At 40.8% G+C, this 13,908-nt stretch overlaps 1 protein-coding gene across 7 annotated transcripts in view; it reads right to left on the bottom strand.

The window, feature by feature from the left end:
• The window catches only part of SRPK2 (SRSF protein kinase 2), a 129,306-nt gene that overhangs the window by 75,569 nt on the left and 39,829 nt on the right, over positions 1-13,908 (bottom strand). For 4 of the 7 annotated variants that reach the window (XR_005629218.1, XM_039723719.1, XM_039723718.1 and 1 more), the window contains exon 1: positions 10,169-10,378. The exons of 1 other annotated variant lie outside the window; for it this stretch is intronic. Coding sequence is in view for 3 of the 6 variants with exons in the window: in XM_039723719.1 (XP_039579653.1) it covers positions 10,169-10,206 (38 nt within the window). In the remaining 3 variants the exon portion in view is untranslated. Of the gene's footprint in view, positions 1-9,688; positions 9,821-10,168; positions 10,379-13,908 lie in introns of those variants that run through there. 2 more of the 7 variants (XM_039723721.1, XM_039723717.1) reach the window with 2 other exon arrangements.

A 13,908-nucleotide genomic window follows, 5' to 3' on the forward strand; every position in this document is an offset into this window, starting at 1 on the left:
GTAAGGAGCACTGCTTGGTTTTGGTCATGCCTGAGCTTTGCCTTCATTAGATGCATGAGCTTGAATGTCCAGCAATGTACACATCTGAAGCACAGAGTATGCATCTAACACATGGTAAGAATATACATCACTCTTCCTTTCCAGAAACACAGATCTAAAAACTAAATACAAGTTACACAGTAGACAAAACTCTGTAATATCAAACTTCCAGGAGACTGAGAAATAGTAGCAAAGCATTAGTGCATTTCATATCCTCAGCTAATTTCACTCTCTTGAATGCCCGTATCAGATGGCCAAAAATGCAAACAGACCTAAATCCAGTTTTCACAGGCAGTACTAGGCCCCTGGGAGACCAGTGTTAGGTTATCTGACTGAAAGCTAACCATAACAGAAATAGATCCAGCAAAGATCAGAGGCAAACAACAGGTCAACCCTAACATCCTCAACAGCAAAAATGGAGCATGTGAATCAGCTACTCCTACGACTACCAATTAGACCATATTCCCCCAGTGTGAAACCTACCAAGATGAGTCAAAACTCTTCCAAAAAAACACCTTGAAAACTAAAGGTTATTGCCTTAAGGGGTATTGGACTTATTATGGGATGCAGGAAGAAAGAACATTCTGGAATTGTGTAAAACTTACCACAGTACTCTGAGAATAAGCAAGATGCTAAGAAATGCTCAGGGGAAGGTATTAGGCATGGATGAAGAGCGGTATAAAAGTGGAAGAGCGGTATGAAAGTGGCTAAGGGAGAAATAAGGAAGAGAAAATAGCAAGGAAAAAGGATAAACGGGGCAGGTCCAGTACAAATAAGCGTCTGGTCTGCGCACTTGTCTAAATAAGCCCTGTCCTTGATCATGACAGTCCATCCTATATTGTCACTAAAACCCTATACCTGTCTTCTTTGTGGATGCACTTTCTATTTTGAGTGTGTATGTGTGAACTCAAGCCAATTTCAAGTCAGACTGGGCAAAAGTAAATAAGGTCCAAGTGCCAACAACTCAAGTGAGAATATGAATCTCAAGGGCTCATGCATTTAGGGGCTAGAAACTACTTACAGCATTTAAATTGGCTGGGAGAGCACACAGAGCTTTGTGTGTTAGTTTCTGTGAGAATTCCACCAGTGGACTTCCACTGTGAGGAGTTGGAAAGGAGGAAAAGGACAAGGCTGTCCAACAGTTCTTGCCTCAATGCTCTGTGTGTTTGTGTTTATGTGGGAGCCAATAAAAGCCCTGGTTTGAGTCTCTGCTGCCCTGCCTGGCCAGCTGTGGATGCATTTTCTGCACGTGAGCATGTGCATGCACACATACTTCTGGGGAGCCTGTGCTCCTCACTGCCTGGCCCTGGGACACAGCACTCACCTGTTCAGCTAGAACAGGAGATATTGCCCTGGGACACAGCACTCACCTGTTCAGCTAGGACAGGAGATATTGCACTGGGACACAGCACTCACCTGTTCAGCTAGGACAGGAGATATTGCCCTGGGACACAGAGCCCTCCATGCTTGGCTACCTCTAACAACTGGCATGGCTAGAAGGACACATATCTTTAGCAAGTTTCTTAGCAAAGCTATCAATAGCTAGCAAAGCTATCAACTTCACTTTGAAGGTGAAGTGTCTAAATCTGCCTTCAGTTTGAGTTTGGGGTAGTCTTTAAGACTTTTAAGTTAAGCTGTACTGGCATCTGTTGGAACACACTCCTCCATGCAGTTTTGCTAAGGCATTTTTAAAAGCACTGAGTATTTAAATGATAGTAAAAAAATGTATTGGCATTCTCGGGCACTGTCCTGCTTCAACTGGATGACTTCTGGTTCTTTTAATAGCCCTTGAAATTCCTATGTGCTAAACACATTTGAAAATAATCTTGACCAGTTCTTTCCTGTATGTTTTCTTTCCAAGCCAGGATTCATTTAACAGAAAAGCAACAGAAATAAAGCAGACATACAGGTGAAACAAAGTACGTAGAAATTTAACTACAGAAACATATTCAATAAGATTGCCTTGGAGAAACCTGTGAAGAGATTTCCATAAAGAATAACACCACTTTCAAATATTAATGGTCTACACAAAAAAAACCCATGTATTCACTGGCAGCACACTGCAGTTGGGGTGCCCAAGGAATAGGGTCTAAGTTAATTCATTGTGTCACTAATCCACTCACAATTATCAAGAGTTCTTGAGAGAAAGAGGAAGAGTTTTTCCTTGATCACCAATAATGTCTCTGTAAGTTCATTCTTTTACTTCAGTTGTGGAACATAAACATTCTGAGGACAGCTGTATCTCTCTTTATTTGGCTTTCTAGACTAATACTCTGAAACATTAATTACCTGGAAAGCAGCCGAGTGAGATTTCTAAGTCCATGAAGACTGTTTGTGTTCTTATTTATAATAGAATGAAAGGTTTTAATTGATAAAAAATGTACTTCAGAATCACTATGGTTGATGATATTTTTCATACCTTAGGGAAGTCTTGGTCCAAAGCTGTATTAGTCTTCTTGGAAGCTGGCACTTCTCATAGCTAAGACACCAAGCAGCAGTGGAAATTCCTGATTCTTGTCACATACGCAACAGGAGCTGTCAGAAAGGCTTTACACTGTCACACTGGGGATGACAAAGCACCACTCAGAGGAAACCACCACACGTGGTCTCCTAAGGGTAAGGTAATCCTTTTATAGAAGGATTCATAAAGAGCAGAGCTAACACCAAACATCTTCCATTCTAGTTCATGGCATGAAATAAACAGAGGTGGATAGTGTCTGGTATGTGGGCATAGCAGGAGCTGAATGCTTCTGTGGACAGTGGCTCAGCAGCTGAAGATAACAACAAGAATCTGTAGGTCCTGATGCTGGATACAGAGTAACAGAAGAGCTGTCCGCTGAAAGCCACAGGAATTTCAAACCACCTTTCCATCTCCACCCAAACAAAACAAAATTGCTGGGTATTTTCTGACACAGCAGTTGCAAGAGAAAACAATTCTGTCTCTTTATAGTAGTATTAATGACAAAAAGAATACTCCCAGTTTCTGACAGAAGTAGTAAAAGTTAAGCTTTGACAATAGGAGCTTCTGCTGCAATTACATCACCTTCTTTGCCCCAAGAAAAGACACACACTACCACCATACACAGCAGTACTGAGCAACAGAAATAAGGATGAGCCCCTGCTTTCTTTGAAAGGCTGTGACAATCCCAGTAGGTTTGGGGCACAGCAAGTTGCTTCATGAAAATAAGACACTGAATTCTTAAGAGGTTTCATGTAACTCCAGATAAGAAGTAGGTTCAAGAAATTCTCCTTTCCATGGACTTAGACTGTGCCAAGTTTGAGGAAAACAAGTCTGGAAGATTAACCAGCCCAACATCACAATACAAATGTTTCACAACTCTCAAGAGAAGAAAATACAGTTTTTTAGTAAATGCAAGTATCACCAATTTATGGCCTTTTGTTCTATTAGCAGATATCAAGACAAAATTAGGACACTTTTATGAATACAGAGAGGTTATTTAAAGTGCCTTTATTAAACACAATGGTCAAAACTTCATACAAATAGAACATCTACATGAGATGTGGTTCTGGTTAAAAGCAGCAATCAACCAGCCTGACTGACCTAAAGCTATAACCAGACAAGGAAAGCCCTGTGGATATATTTGGCGAAGAACACAGGCAGAGCTTTGAGCTGCACACATTTCTTTGGTAATTGAAGCTTTAAAGACTAAAAAGAGAGAAAGAGAATGAAGCAGGAAAAAAAGGAAATCACAGTTCACTATCCATCTATCCACAAATATCAGCATGAGTTTGGCAGGCATCCTAGATGAGATAAATTTCATCTGTTTTTAAGGTAACAGTGACTGTTTATTTTTGTCAGGGATCACGCAAGACTAAAGGTGAGTTTTGAAGAAAATACAGAAGCACCTAATGCAGATACTGATTCAGGAGTGTAAAATTCCTGAAGAAACAACTAGTAAAAGACCTTATGGTCACAACACCCTTTGAACAGAAAAGATATTTTTCAGTCCACTGGAAAGTTTAGATATCCTCCAAACCATACAGTACGATTCACATAAAGTCAAAAGCTGAAAGATGGCACAATTTCCTAATAATGTGTTTATAACACAAAATATGCAACAAAATGGAATACTTAACTTTGTATGCATTTGCTTAATAGCATCCCTCAGTAACTACATCAATTCTGGATCAATGAAAACACATGTATCACAACATAGTAAATTCACTGAATTACATTAATATCTAAGCATTTTATTATTGATTTGTAAGTATATAATATGAATATGCATATAATATGAAGACACAGAAAACCACTGATTAGTTTATCCTGTAATACACTCCAGCAACAACAGAAATACAAGCTTTGGGCATAGGCACACATCATTTTATGCAATCTATCAGGTAACATTCCTTTACCATCCACCTAGGGGCTGGAGTTGACATTTTAGAAAAGGCATGACCAAGACACTGATTAGGCAAAATGTTTCAAGTCGTGAAATAGACTAAATCTGTAATACAAAAGGCTTTGTTTAAAATGATCCATTACCTTTTTTCACAGCACTTTACCTGGGATAGAACTGGAATACCTTCGAAAGTATATTGTGCAAGTCATGGTTTTCCAATCTTTTACATACCTTTTTTTTAGCCATTAAATAACTGTGTTCAAACCACCACTGGATTGCTTCAGTTTCCAGTGAATAGTTCTCATATAGGAAAACCTCATACAATGCCCCAGAACCTTCCATCTCTCACAAAATTCTCTCACTTTAGTTAGAACAGGAACTGTCAAAATCTGATTTTACTTTTCAGAAGGTGTATTAGAAACTTCCCTGTAATAAATACCTCACATATACCTGCATGATGAAAAGTTGCTAATCATTTTTTAAAAAATAATTAAAGAAAAAAATTAAGTAGTGCATAGGCCATCTGAGTAGTAGGGATACTAATTATGTATTTCACTTGTAATTTTTTTACCTATAGCAAAAGTTTCAGACAGAATAAAGTGAGCAGAAAATTTATTTATAGCAGAAATAAACTGTGTCTATCCCTGGAAACCAAAATATACTTTAAGTTCTTAATCTTTACAAAGCCTAGATAGAGGCACTACCAGCTAAAAAAAAAAGTGTACTGTGTCCCCTAAAAATATCACCTCAACACGCTCCACAAGTGGCTGCTTCTATATAAGCTATTTCCATTTTTTCCTACACAAGGACAATGGCATGTTGCAACATTCCTTGCCTCCACATCCCTTTCATATTTCACTTAAAAGCCTCACATGCTAAAACAAGTGAGACTGTGGAACCTTTAATATGAAAACCACACAAAATATAGGATTTATTTTGGTCCAGAACTGGTGATCTAAAATGAAGCACCTAGTCTAAGAGAGATATACAGGTACACTGTCACCCAACAGAGCTGGTGGTAGAATAAAGTGCCTCCCTGGACAAACAGCTTAGGGCCCACCCTAAGCTAGGATGATTTTCTTTCTGCTTCTGAGATAAAATACAACAAATAGAATGAGCTTGTAATTTTGGGAAAAAAAGGGGGGTGAAATATATATTGGTCACTGTTACCATATATTAAACAAATCAGAAAAGTTATAGTTGTGTGACACTAAAACTAGATTTATAATGTCCTGAAATGGAAGATGCACAAAATTTCTTTTATCCTATAAAAAAGAACCAGTAGAAAAAAAGCAGAAAGAGAGCTAAAGAAAATACAGTATTTTGAAATTGTGTTTAAAAGTTACTGGAACTGATTAAATAGTTGCATTATTCTGACAACCATTTTTTTTCAGTGTTAGTTATATAAACAATGGAATCATTATCTTATAAAGCCCTATTATCTAACAATTATTCCAAACCATTTATCTGACATACAGCAATATCAGCTTACACATCACGATGTTAGCTGATGATTGTACTTTTAAACATTATTTCTATATTTATTACAAGTTACAATTCTACCTTAAAAGTAGCACATCCACAACTAAATTAAAAGAAGAAATACACACACACAAAAACAGAATAAAAAAATCACTGATGTTCCGAAACCTGAAGGAATCTTTTGACATTATAACTTGTTTCACAATGACTCCTCCAACAACTGGCATTAGGTCTGTCAGAAAAGGAAGCAGACAGTGCTCAGCCTCCATCTTTTTCCTTCCTTCTCACTATTTTAGATTTCCTCCTCCTTTACTTTATCCCTGAATGCCTCCTTGGCATGACCTGATGAAGAAACTACGTAAAAGCAGTGAGAAACACATTAATTTGCTCTTCAAAGATAAATTACAAAGATAGAGGGGTATACATACCCCAAGGCGTAAGTAAAACCCCAACAAAAAGCCAAACCAAAACCACCATTATTCCTTAAAACTTGCCTGCACCACCTGACACCAAATACTTCTACACAGATTAACATAAACTTGTCATTTGAAAGTATCTTCCCTTTACTGTTATGAAACCCCCCAAAATGATGAAAATTTAATTATATATATACCAGCTACCTACTTTACGACTGTTCATGACTGGCTGCTATTAATTTTTTCAAAAAACACTGAAGCAGAAACTCATTTCAAAGAAACATGCATATGCAGCACTTGTAGAAAGAAAGAAAAAGAGCAGGTCAAACACTTCAGACTGATCAGCCTTGCTAATAACCTTTAAGAGAAAAGGCTCCCTGGTAAAATTGCATTGCTGACACAAATTTAGAATCCAAAACCAGAGCTGAAGAAATAACAAGTTCTTTGTCCTAAAATGTGAAAAAGAAAAGTATTACATACATTAAGTCTGAAGTCTTAAGGGTATCAAGTCATCCAGGTGAAAGAATTAACTTTTCTCAAAAAGAAATAGAAACTTGCCAAGAGTTCCACACAGCCCCTAAAGAGGGGGAGAAAAAAATCTGTGCAGCTCAAAGCATTCCCTATACTGCAGATGAGAAGAGTGCTTAACTCACACACCAGAAATAAAAAGTATTTTTACTTTCCTGGAGGGCTCCTAAAAGCCCATCCTGCCTCCATCTGCTACCTGCTTCCTCAGGACACTGCAAGACTTGGAGCAGTAACCTCATGCAGCCCGCAGGGAAAGGCAAAGAACACGGAGGTACGTGGCAGTTTAATTACCACTCATTAGATAACGAAACCAGGTGAGTGTCACATCGTAAGCACGATGTAGGAAAACGTGTCCATGGTCTCCTTGAGGCTCAGACATCCAAACAAATCAATTCAGCGACGGCAGCCGCAGTGGGTTACCTGATCCAGCGCCCAGCCCACGCTCGCATCCGCAGTTACCTGGGATACCTTATCAACAAGGAACCAGGACTTTGGCCCGGGGCAGCCTGAACTACTCGGAAATTCAGGGCAGAGAGACTCTGCCTGATTGTGTCTGCTCGTGAAATACCCACAGCATGCCAAAACACAGCTATCTTAATCTCATCGCCTCAATTCTGCAACTTCAGTTTTTCTAGGGAGAAGACAAGTGGAAAGGAAGGAAGAATCTATGAAAAACGTCTCAGGTTTGTATTAATTTACTTTTCAAGGCTGCCAATGTCTTTAAACATCTCAGAGGTTCCTCAACAAAAAGGTTCAACTTTCGTGCTAATGTCTCCTAAAAGGTTCTCAAATTCATAACAAACATCTATCCTAAGAGAACGCTGCAGGATTTCTAAAATGCTGAGCCTCCATAACAGCCAAACCATCCATTATACCCCAGCCTTCTTCTCATCAGTAAGATGTGACAGCACGTTGAACTTGCCAAATGAGCAGGAAAACCTACAAACACTAAACTGTCTTGTAAAAACAAAGACCAGCCAAAGAAGGAGGCAAGTAATGGGCTTCTCCCTCCTTCCTTCTCTACTCCCATTTCATCAGTGCCTGGGAAGGCACAGAGCACCTCCTCTCCCCTCCCCTCCGGCTATGCAAGCGCTGTCTAGCAGCCTCTGCTAGCGTGGAAAACAAGAAACAAGCCATGGACTCTTTCAGATCTTCCACACAGCATTCCCACACGGAGAACTCAAGCTTCACAAGAAGTCCAACCACTAGGAGCAAGGATAAAAACCAGCAATAAATAAATATGCAAGAATTCATTCCCCTTCTGTGTTTTTCAAGAGCATGCATATTCTCATGTCTGTATGGCATAAATACACATTGCAATTCTTCTACAGAGCAAATTAGGCCAGTTTAACAGTTCAGACACTCAATATTATAATTATTTCTTTTTAAAAAATATTCTATATTCATTTTCAAAGAGCCTTGAAAGGAACTGGCAGCTAATAGGATAGACAGCACTGTTTCATAACAGCTTGCAAAAAAATTCAGTCTATTTTTAGACAGGTGAAAAGAATGTGGTTATTTAAAAAAAAAAACCAACCTCCTATGAAATAAAGATGTTTTAATTTATAACTGACCATGCAGCCGGTATGTCAAACCAATCTCCAGGTGAACAGCACCATATATTTAAATCCTCAAATCTGTGTGCATATACAACAGCCACATTAATCTTTATTGCATGATAATACATCATGTTGATAAAAAGAAAATCTTACTTTTTAATTATGCCATCCAAATGAATCTCAGACAACGGCATCTTTTTCTAATTGTGTTATGATCCTTTAGAAGGACCTCTTCATCTAGGACTACCATTAGTTCAACCATGAGTATGTTCTGCTCAAAGCCAGACTGAACAGATGCTGGGTGCTGCATAACATTCATTTTGATAAAATAAATATGTGTATTATATACCAAATTCCCACACAGCAATACCAACGTAAGTCTTTCCAAAAATCAAGTTAACACCTGTTTCCTTTACTATTTTCACTCCATCATCCTCCCTGTTACCACCACCATTTTATGAGTCTTGTATTTAAAAATTTTAGGCATAAGAGTGGGATAAAGGTTAACAAATAAACAATTGCATTTTCTCTCCTCATTCCTAATTTTGAACAAGTAAATAGCAAAATTTCTCTCAAAGCTCTTCTGATATTTCTCCATTTTGGAAAGGTGACTTAACATCCCATTCCCCCCCACCATTTTCTGTATCTCTTATTGCTGGTATTTTGTTATAACCACAGCTGGTGAAAGGCAATGCAGTTTGCTTCTACATATCATACATAAATATACTTATAAATCAAATTAAATTGCTCATTTTGGTTTTTCAAACCACCCATGCCACACAGCACTCGTTCATTTTGAAAGATGTCTTTTAGCCTGTTTCCTTAAGATAGCATTCAGTGCCTTATCATGTCTCTCTATGCTGAGCCATTCAATAAAATAAACTTCAGCTCATTATTTCAGCCTAACACAATTTGAGAGCTTAAAATTAACAGTATTTTTTGCCAACGTCCAGTATTAAAATGGTGAAACAGAACATTCAGAGGGTCTTCTGCATACAGCTAAAAGGTTTATTGTAAATAATGGGGGGGAAATGGTATTATGTTTCTCTAGACTGAAGCAGTTTGAAAACCAAAAATGCCTTAAAATGCAGCTGTAAGCAAAACAGAAGTGAGCATGGCTGGCTTATTTAAAATCAACAAAATAATCACCAGGAGGCTATTTCACGTCAGAAGACTTAAATGTACATTTAGAACCTTGAAGTATTTCCCTAAAAATGAAACAGCTACTTGAAATAGCACTAATCTGATTGACAGATAAAATAATTGCTGTAAAAACACTTCTGAGTCATTTTGTCCTTACCTGCAGGCATGAACCATTACTGCATGCAGCGACTGCTCCATTTCCTAGCACAGACTTGAACGGGGATCACATCTATCTTACAGAATGTGACTAATAGGGGGATTTGCGATTCCTGAGCTACTTTCCAGAGGACACTCCCTTTTCCACATAACAGGGCACGAAACGCTTCGCCAAGTTCTATTTGCTACCGATGCGAGGGGGCAGGAGCGCGGGGAGCGCGGCGGGCTCCGCCGGCGCCGCTCGCCTGACAGGCGCGGGGTCCGCACCAGCCAGCCCCGCCGGGACCCGCATGCTGCAGCCCGGGGCTCCGGGGCTCCGCCGGCACCCGCAACCCCGGCCACAAGGCGCAAAGCTCGGCCAGAAGGGCAGGCTGGGTGGGCACGGTGCGAGATCCAGCATGCAGCACGCGCACAATGCCAGCAGCCCCGCGGAGGCAGAGGGAGAAGCCCCGCGTTCATGCGGACGGGGATGCGGCCGTACCTTTCTGGAGAGGACGACTTCTCAGAGTTAACTGACATCAGCAGCTCAGTCTTCTGCTTGATTTCTGGAAAAATCAGAAAACGTTCACCACCGACACCGCCTGCCCTCGCCTTCCGGAGGTCTCGCTTCCCTGCGCCCTTTTGTCCGCCGGAGGCCCGGGACGCGGCGCTGTGCGAGGCCGCCCAGCCGCGCTCGGAGGGCCGGGCCCGCGCACATGACCGCGCACGGCGGGCGGAACCATCGCCGAGCGGGGGGAGCCGCTCCGCGCCCGAGCCCGCGGGGGCAACGCGGGGGCCGCGCCACCGCTGCCGCCGGCGGGGGGGACGCGGGGGGTGCCCGCTGAGGGGAAAAACCCCGAAACAAAAGATTCCCGGCACGGATCGTCCTCCCGGGTACCGTGCTAAGAGGTAGTGCACACCCGCGAAAGCCTCCAGATCAAAAGCCCTGAAAAATATGGCTCTTTGAATCATTTTTGTCACAAAAAGCGAGGTATTAAATCACTACTTTCACACAGGGGTGAGAAACCAGACGTGGAAAACGCTAGGCACATCTGGATTTTGGCTTTTAGTGGTCTCCTCTAATGTCCCCCAAATACACTGTGAAAAGTAATAATTAATTTCCCTTTTTCTTTTTTTTTTTTTTTTTAACACCTAGTAATTCCCCCAGAGGGTGGCTGGCAGGGGAACAGCTCCCCAGGGTCACAGCTCCAGCCTGACAGTCCAAGGAGCGTTTGGACAATTGGAGTGACAACATTGGAGTGACTCCTGGGAATGGTGCCCTGCAGGGCTGGGAGCTGTCTTGACGATCCTGTGGGTTCCTGCCCACGCAGTGCTCACCAGGGCAGCACTTGGAAGGCCTCAGGCCTGGCCTGGCTCGAATGCTGGCAGCGCACCCGGCGCGGACACCCGGCGTGCTGTGACCACGGGGAGATGCACCCTGCCACTCGCTTCTCAGGATCCTGTCGAAGCAGAACAGAGACCTCTGAAAAGTGAATTCACCAGGTGCTCTGGAGTGGAGGTCTGTGACCCAAAATAACCAAAAGAACAAAGGGATGTGAGCCTCATTTTAAGATCATATCCTCACCAAAGACCGTAGTGCCACCTGTAGTAATACTGGTAAGAGCTGAGCAACACTATGTCCACTTGTTAACAGCCACAGGAAACCTGAACTGTTTGGGACTAACCATTCCACAATGGAAGACCTTCAACCTGACTTTTCTTCCTCTCTTCATACATAACTCGGCTACAAAGCCACAGAAATTTCTGAAATCAGAAGAAGAGAAGCTGGGTAACTAGATTTATTAATTTTTTTTTCCAACCACAGTTACAAAAGTATTATTACTATCTGAATGAGTTTATCACTGTCATGGTCTGGTGGAAAGCTTGCAAGCTAGCAAGTGATCGTCACCTTTTTAAGCATATGCCACTTGTTCTTCCCAAAACATACAGATCAGCAGAACCTCCAAGAAGTATCTCAGTTCTCACATCCAAAGTAGACGCTTCTCGGATCTTTGAAAACATATCTGTGAAATGCCAGTATGTTCACAACTGGCTCCACTACATGACTGCAAGTACCATAAAAATCTTTTTACCATTGTCCATCCCAGGCAGCAAGGGGTACTACAGTCACAGCTACTGGGATACTTCTCTGCACACCCAGGCTCAGATCCCAATGCAGGGATGAACTAAAGTCAACTTCTCTACCACAAAGCCTTGACTGTGACTAACAATAAATATGGTCCTCAACTTCAAAGTCCAAAAAATTTTTAATTCCTTCTGAAGATGCTTATAGATTACAAATTATTACATAAACTGATATTAACAAGGCAGAATTTTATAGCAAACAAGATCCACAGAGTTAGGATGGAAGTGATCAAATTATTTATTCCATAACTAAGCCTCCACATTGGCTTTGCAATGGATATCCAGAGATTATTATACTAAGACTTTATTGCTAACAGTACACTACATGTTAAATCCAAGATATAAGTTATTTCACTACAAACTTTGAGTCCCTGGATTCTCTACAAGATGCACAGATATTTCTCCACAATGGTACTAAAGCGCATAGTTTAATTTTACTTCTAGTAACCAAGTGACAACAAAGACTTATTTAATACAGCTGCAAGAAGAATTTAAATAAAATGAGACCTCACAGGAAAAAAAAAATCTAATGTCTTAATGAGTATTCTACTTCACAATTAGATACATTTTCATCACAAGGTTCTGGGGTTTTACTTTCCAGTTTCTCTTCTGTCAATTTGAAATATTTTCTTACTTGGAATTTACCAATCTTCTGTCTCTGCTACCTGAGATTTTTGCAAGTGGACCTCTTGTGTTCATTTTTAAAAGCAAATGTGCACCTTTACACATCCACAAGGCACCAGCAAACTCGGGCTGATACCATCACTATCACTCCTCATACAAAACTGATCGTGGGAGTATCACCAAAATAAGACACATGAGTTTTACACTAAGTGCCTTTAGGCCATAAGAGAATAATGGCTGCAGAAACAGCAATGTTCTCAGTTATTTATTTTGATTATTTATAAATTACATATCCAGAGTTCTGGGATCATTTACAGAATTGATTAGAACTTAGAAATTGCATCCCAAGTCCAAATAACACAACAGCAAAAATCCCTTCAAACTGCAGCCACCATAGCACCACTCTATCAGCCTTTGTGTCCAGGAGAATGCAAATTACAGCAGTATTTGTTAAACTCAAAACAAGAGGAAAAGAGAGGAAAAAGGAAAGATTAACAATTGAACAAGCTCTTCCTGGAGGTTTCTTGGCTCAAGACCCTCCAACCTAACACAGAACTAACACCTCCACTTTCAGTTTACCTCAAGTACAGTGCCACAAAGGCAGATGCTGGGCTGTTCAGGACCTGCACCTCTTACAGATTCAAGGAACCACACCTTTCATGGGCTTCATGAGTGGATTCAATAACTGTGCTGACCAGCACCCAGAGGTACAGTGAACCTCTGCTTAGTCAGCAAGCATTTACATCCTGACTGAAGAGTTTTGGGTTGTCCTAGCTTCTGAGGCCACAAAAAAGACAGCACTCTACACAGAGCCACATCCAGAACAGATCATAACACTGACTGAAGAAAAGCTGAAGATGAATGAAGACTGGATGTGGCACTTGGTGCCAGGGTTTAGTTGAGGTGTCAGGGAACAGGTTGGACTCAGTGATCTTGAAGGCCTCTTCCAACCTTGTGATTCTGTGAAAATTAGAGCTTGCACATCTCAAAGCAGCAGCTAATGCAGTAAATTTTTTCAGCTACAAAATAACAATAAATTCAGATATGGGGTAGTATCGTTGTCACCAACTCCTCGGTCATTCCAAGCACTTCATCAGCCCACTTTGAGTAATTTTGCACTGTGTACAGATCAAGTGGCAGACAACTGGCTCTCAGCCAATGCCTGAGAGAAGCAGATACACTAAGTCTCTAAAGCCATACTATTCAAGCTGTGATTGAATGACAACAAAAACCAGAAAGGCTCTACACTGCCCAAAATGGCTTCCTAATCATCATGATTGTTATTTTTTCAAACCAGAGCAAGCCAAAACTAACCATAATTTTTTTTTTTGCCTGGATGTTTGCCTCCTCTGATACGTTCAAGTGGAAATTGTGTGTTAGACTAGACAAAAAGGCATCAGATAAAGTTAAAGCAGGAAGGCATTTGCTATGCCAAGAAACAAAAATACCAGAGGCTTGGAAAAATGGAGAGGA

Source organism: Passer montanus, unplaced genomic scaffold (genome assembly GCF_014805655.1).
Source record: "Passer montanus isolate IOZ18808 unplaced genomic scaffold, ASM1480565v1 scaffold50, whole genome shotgun sequence".
NCBI classification, from domain to species: Eukaryota; Metazoa; Chordata; class Aves; order Passeriformes; family Passeridae; genus Passer; species Passer montanus.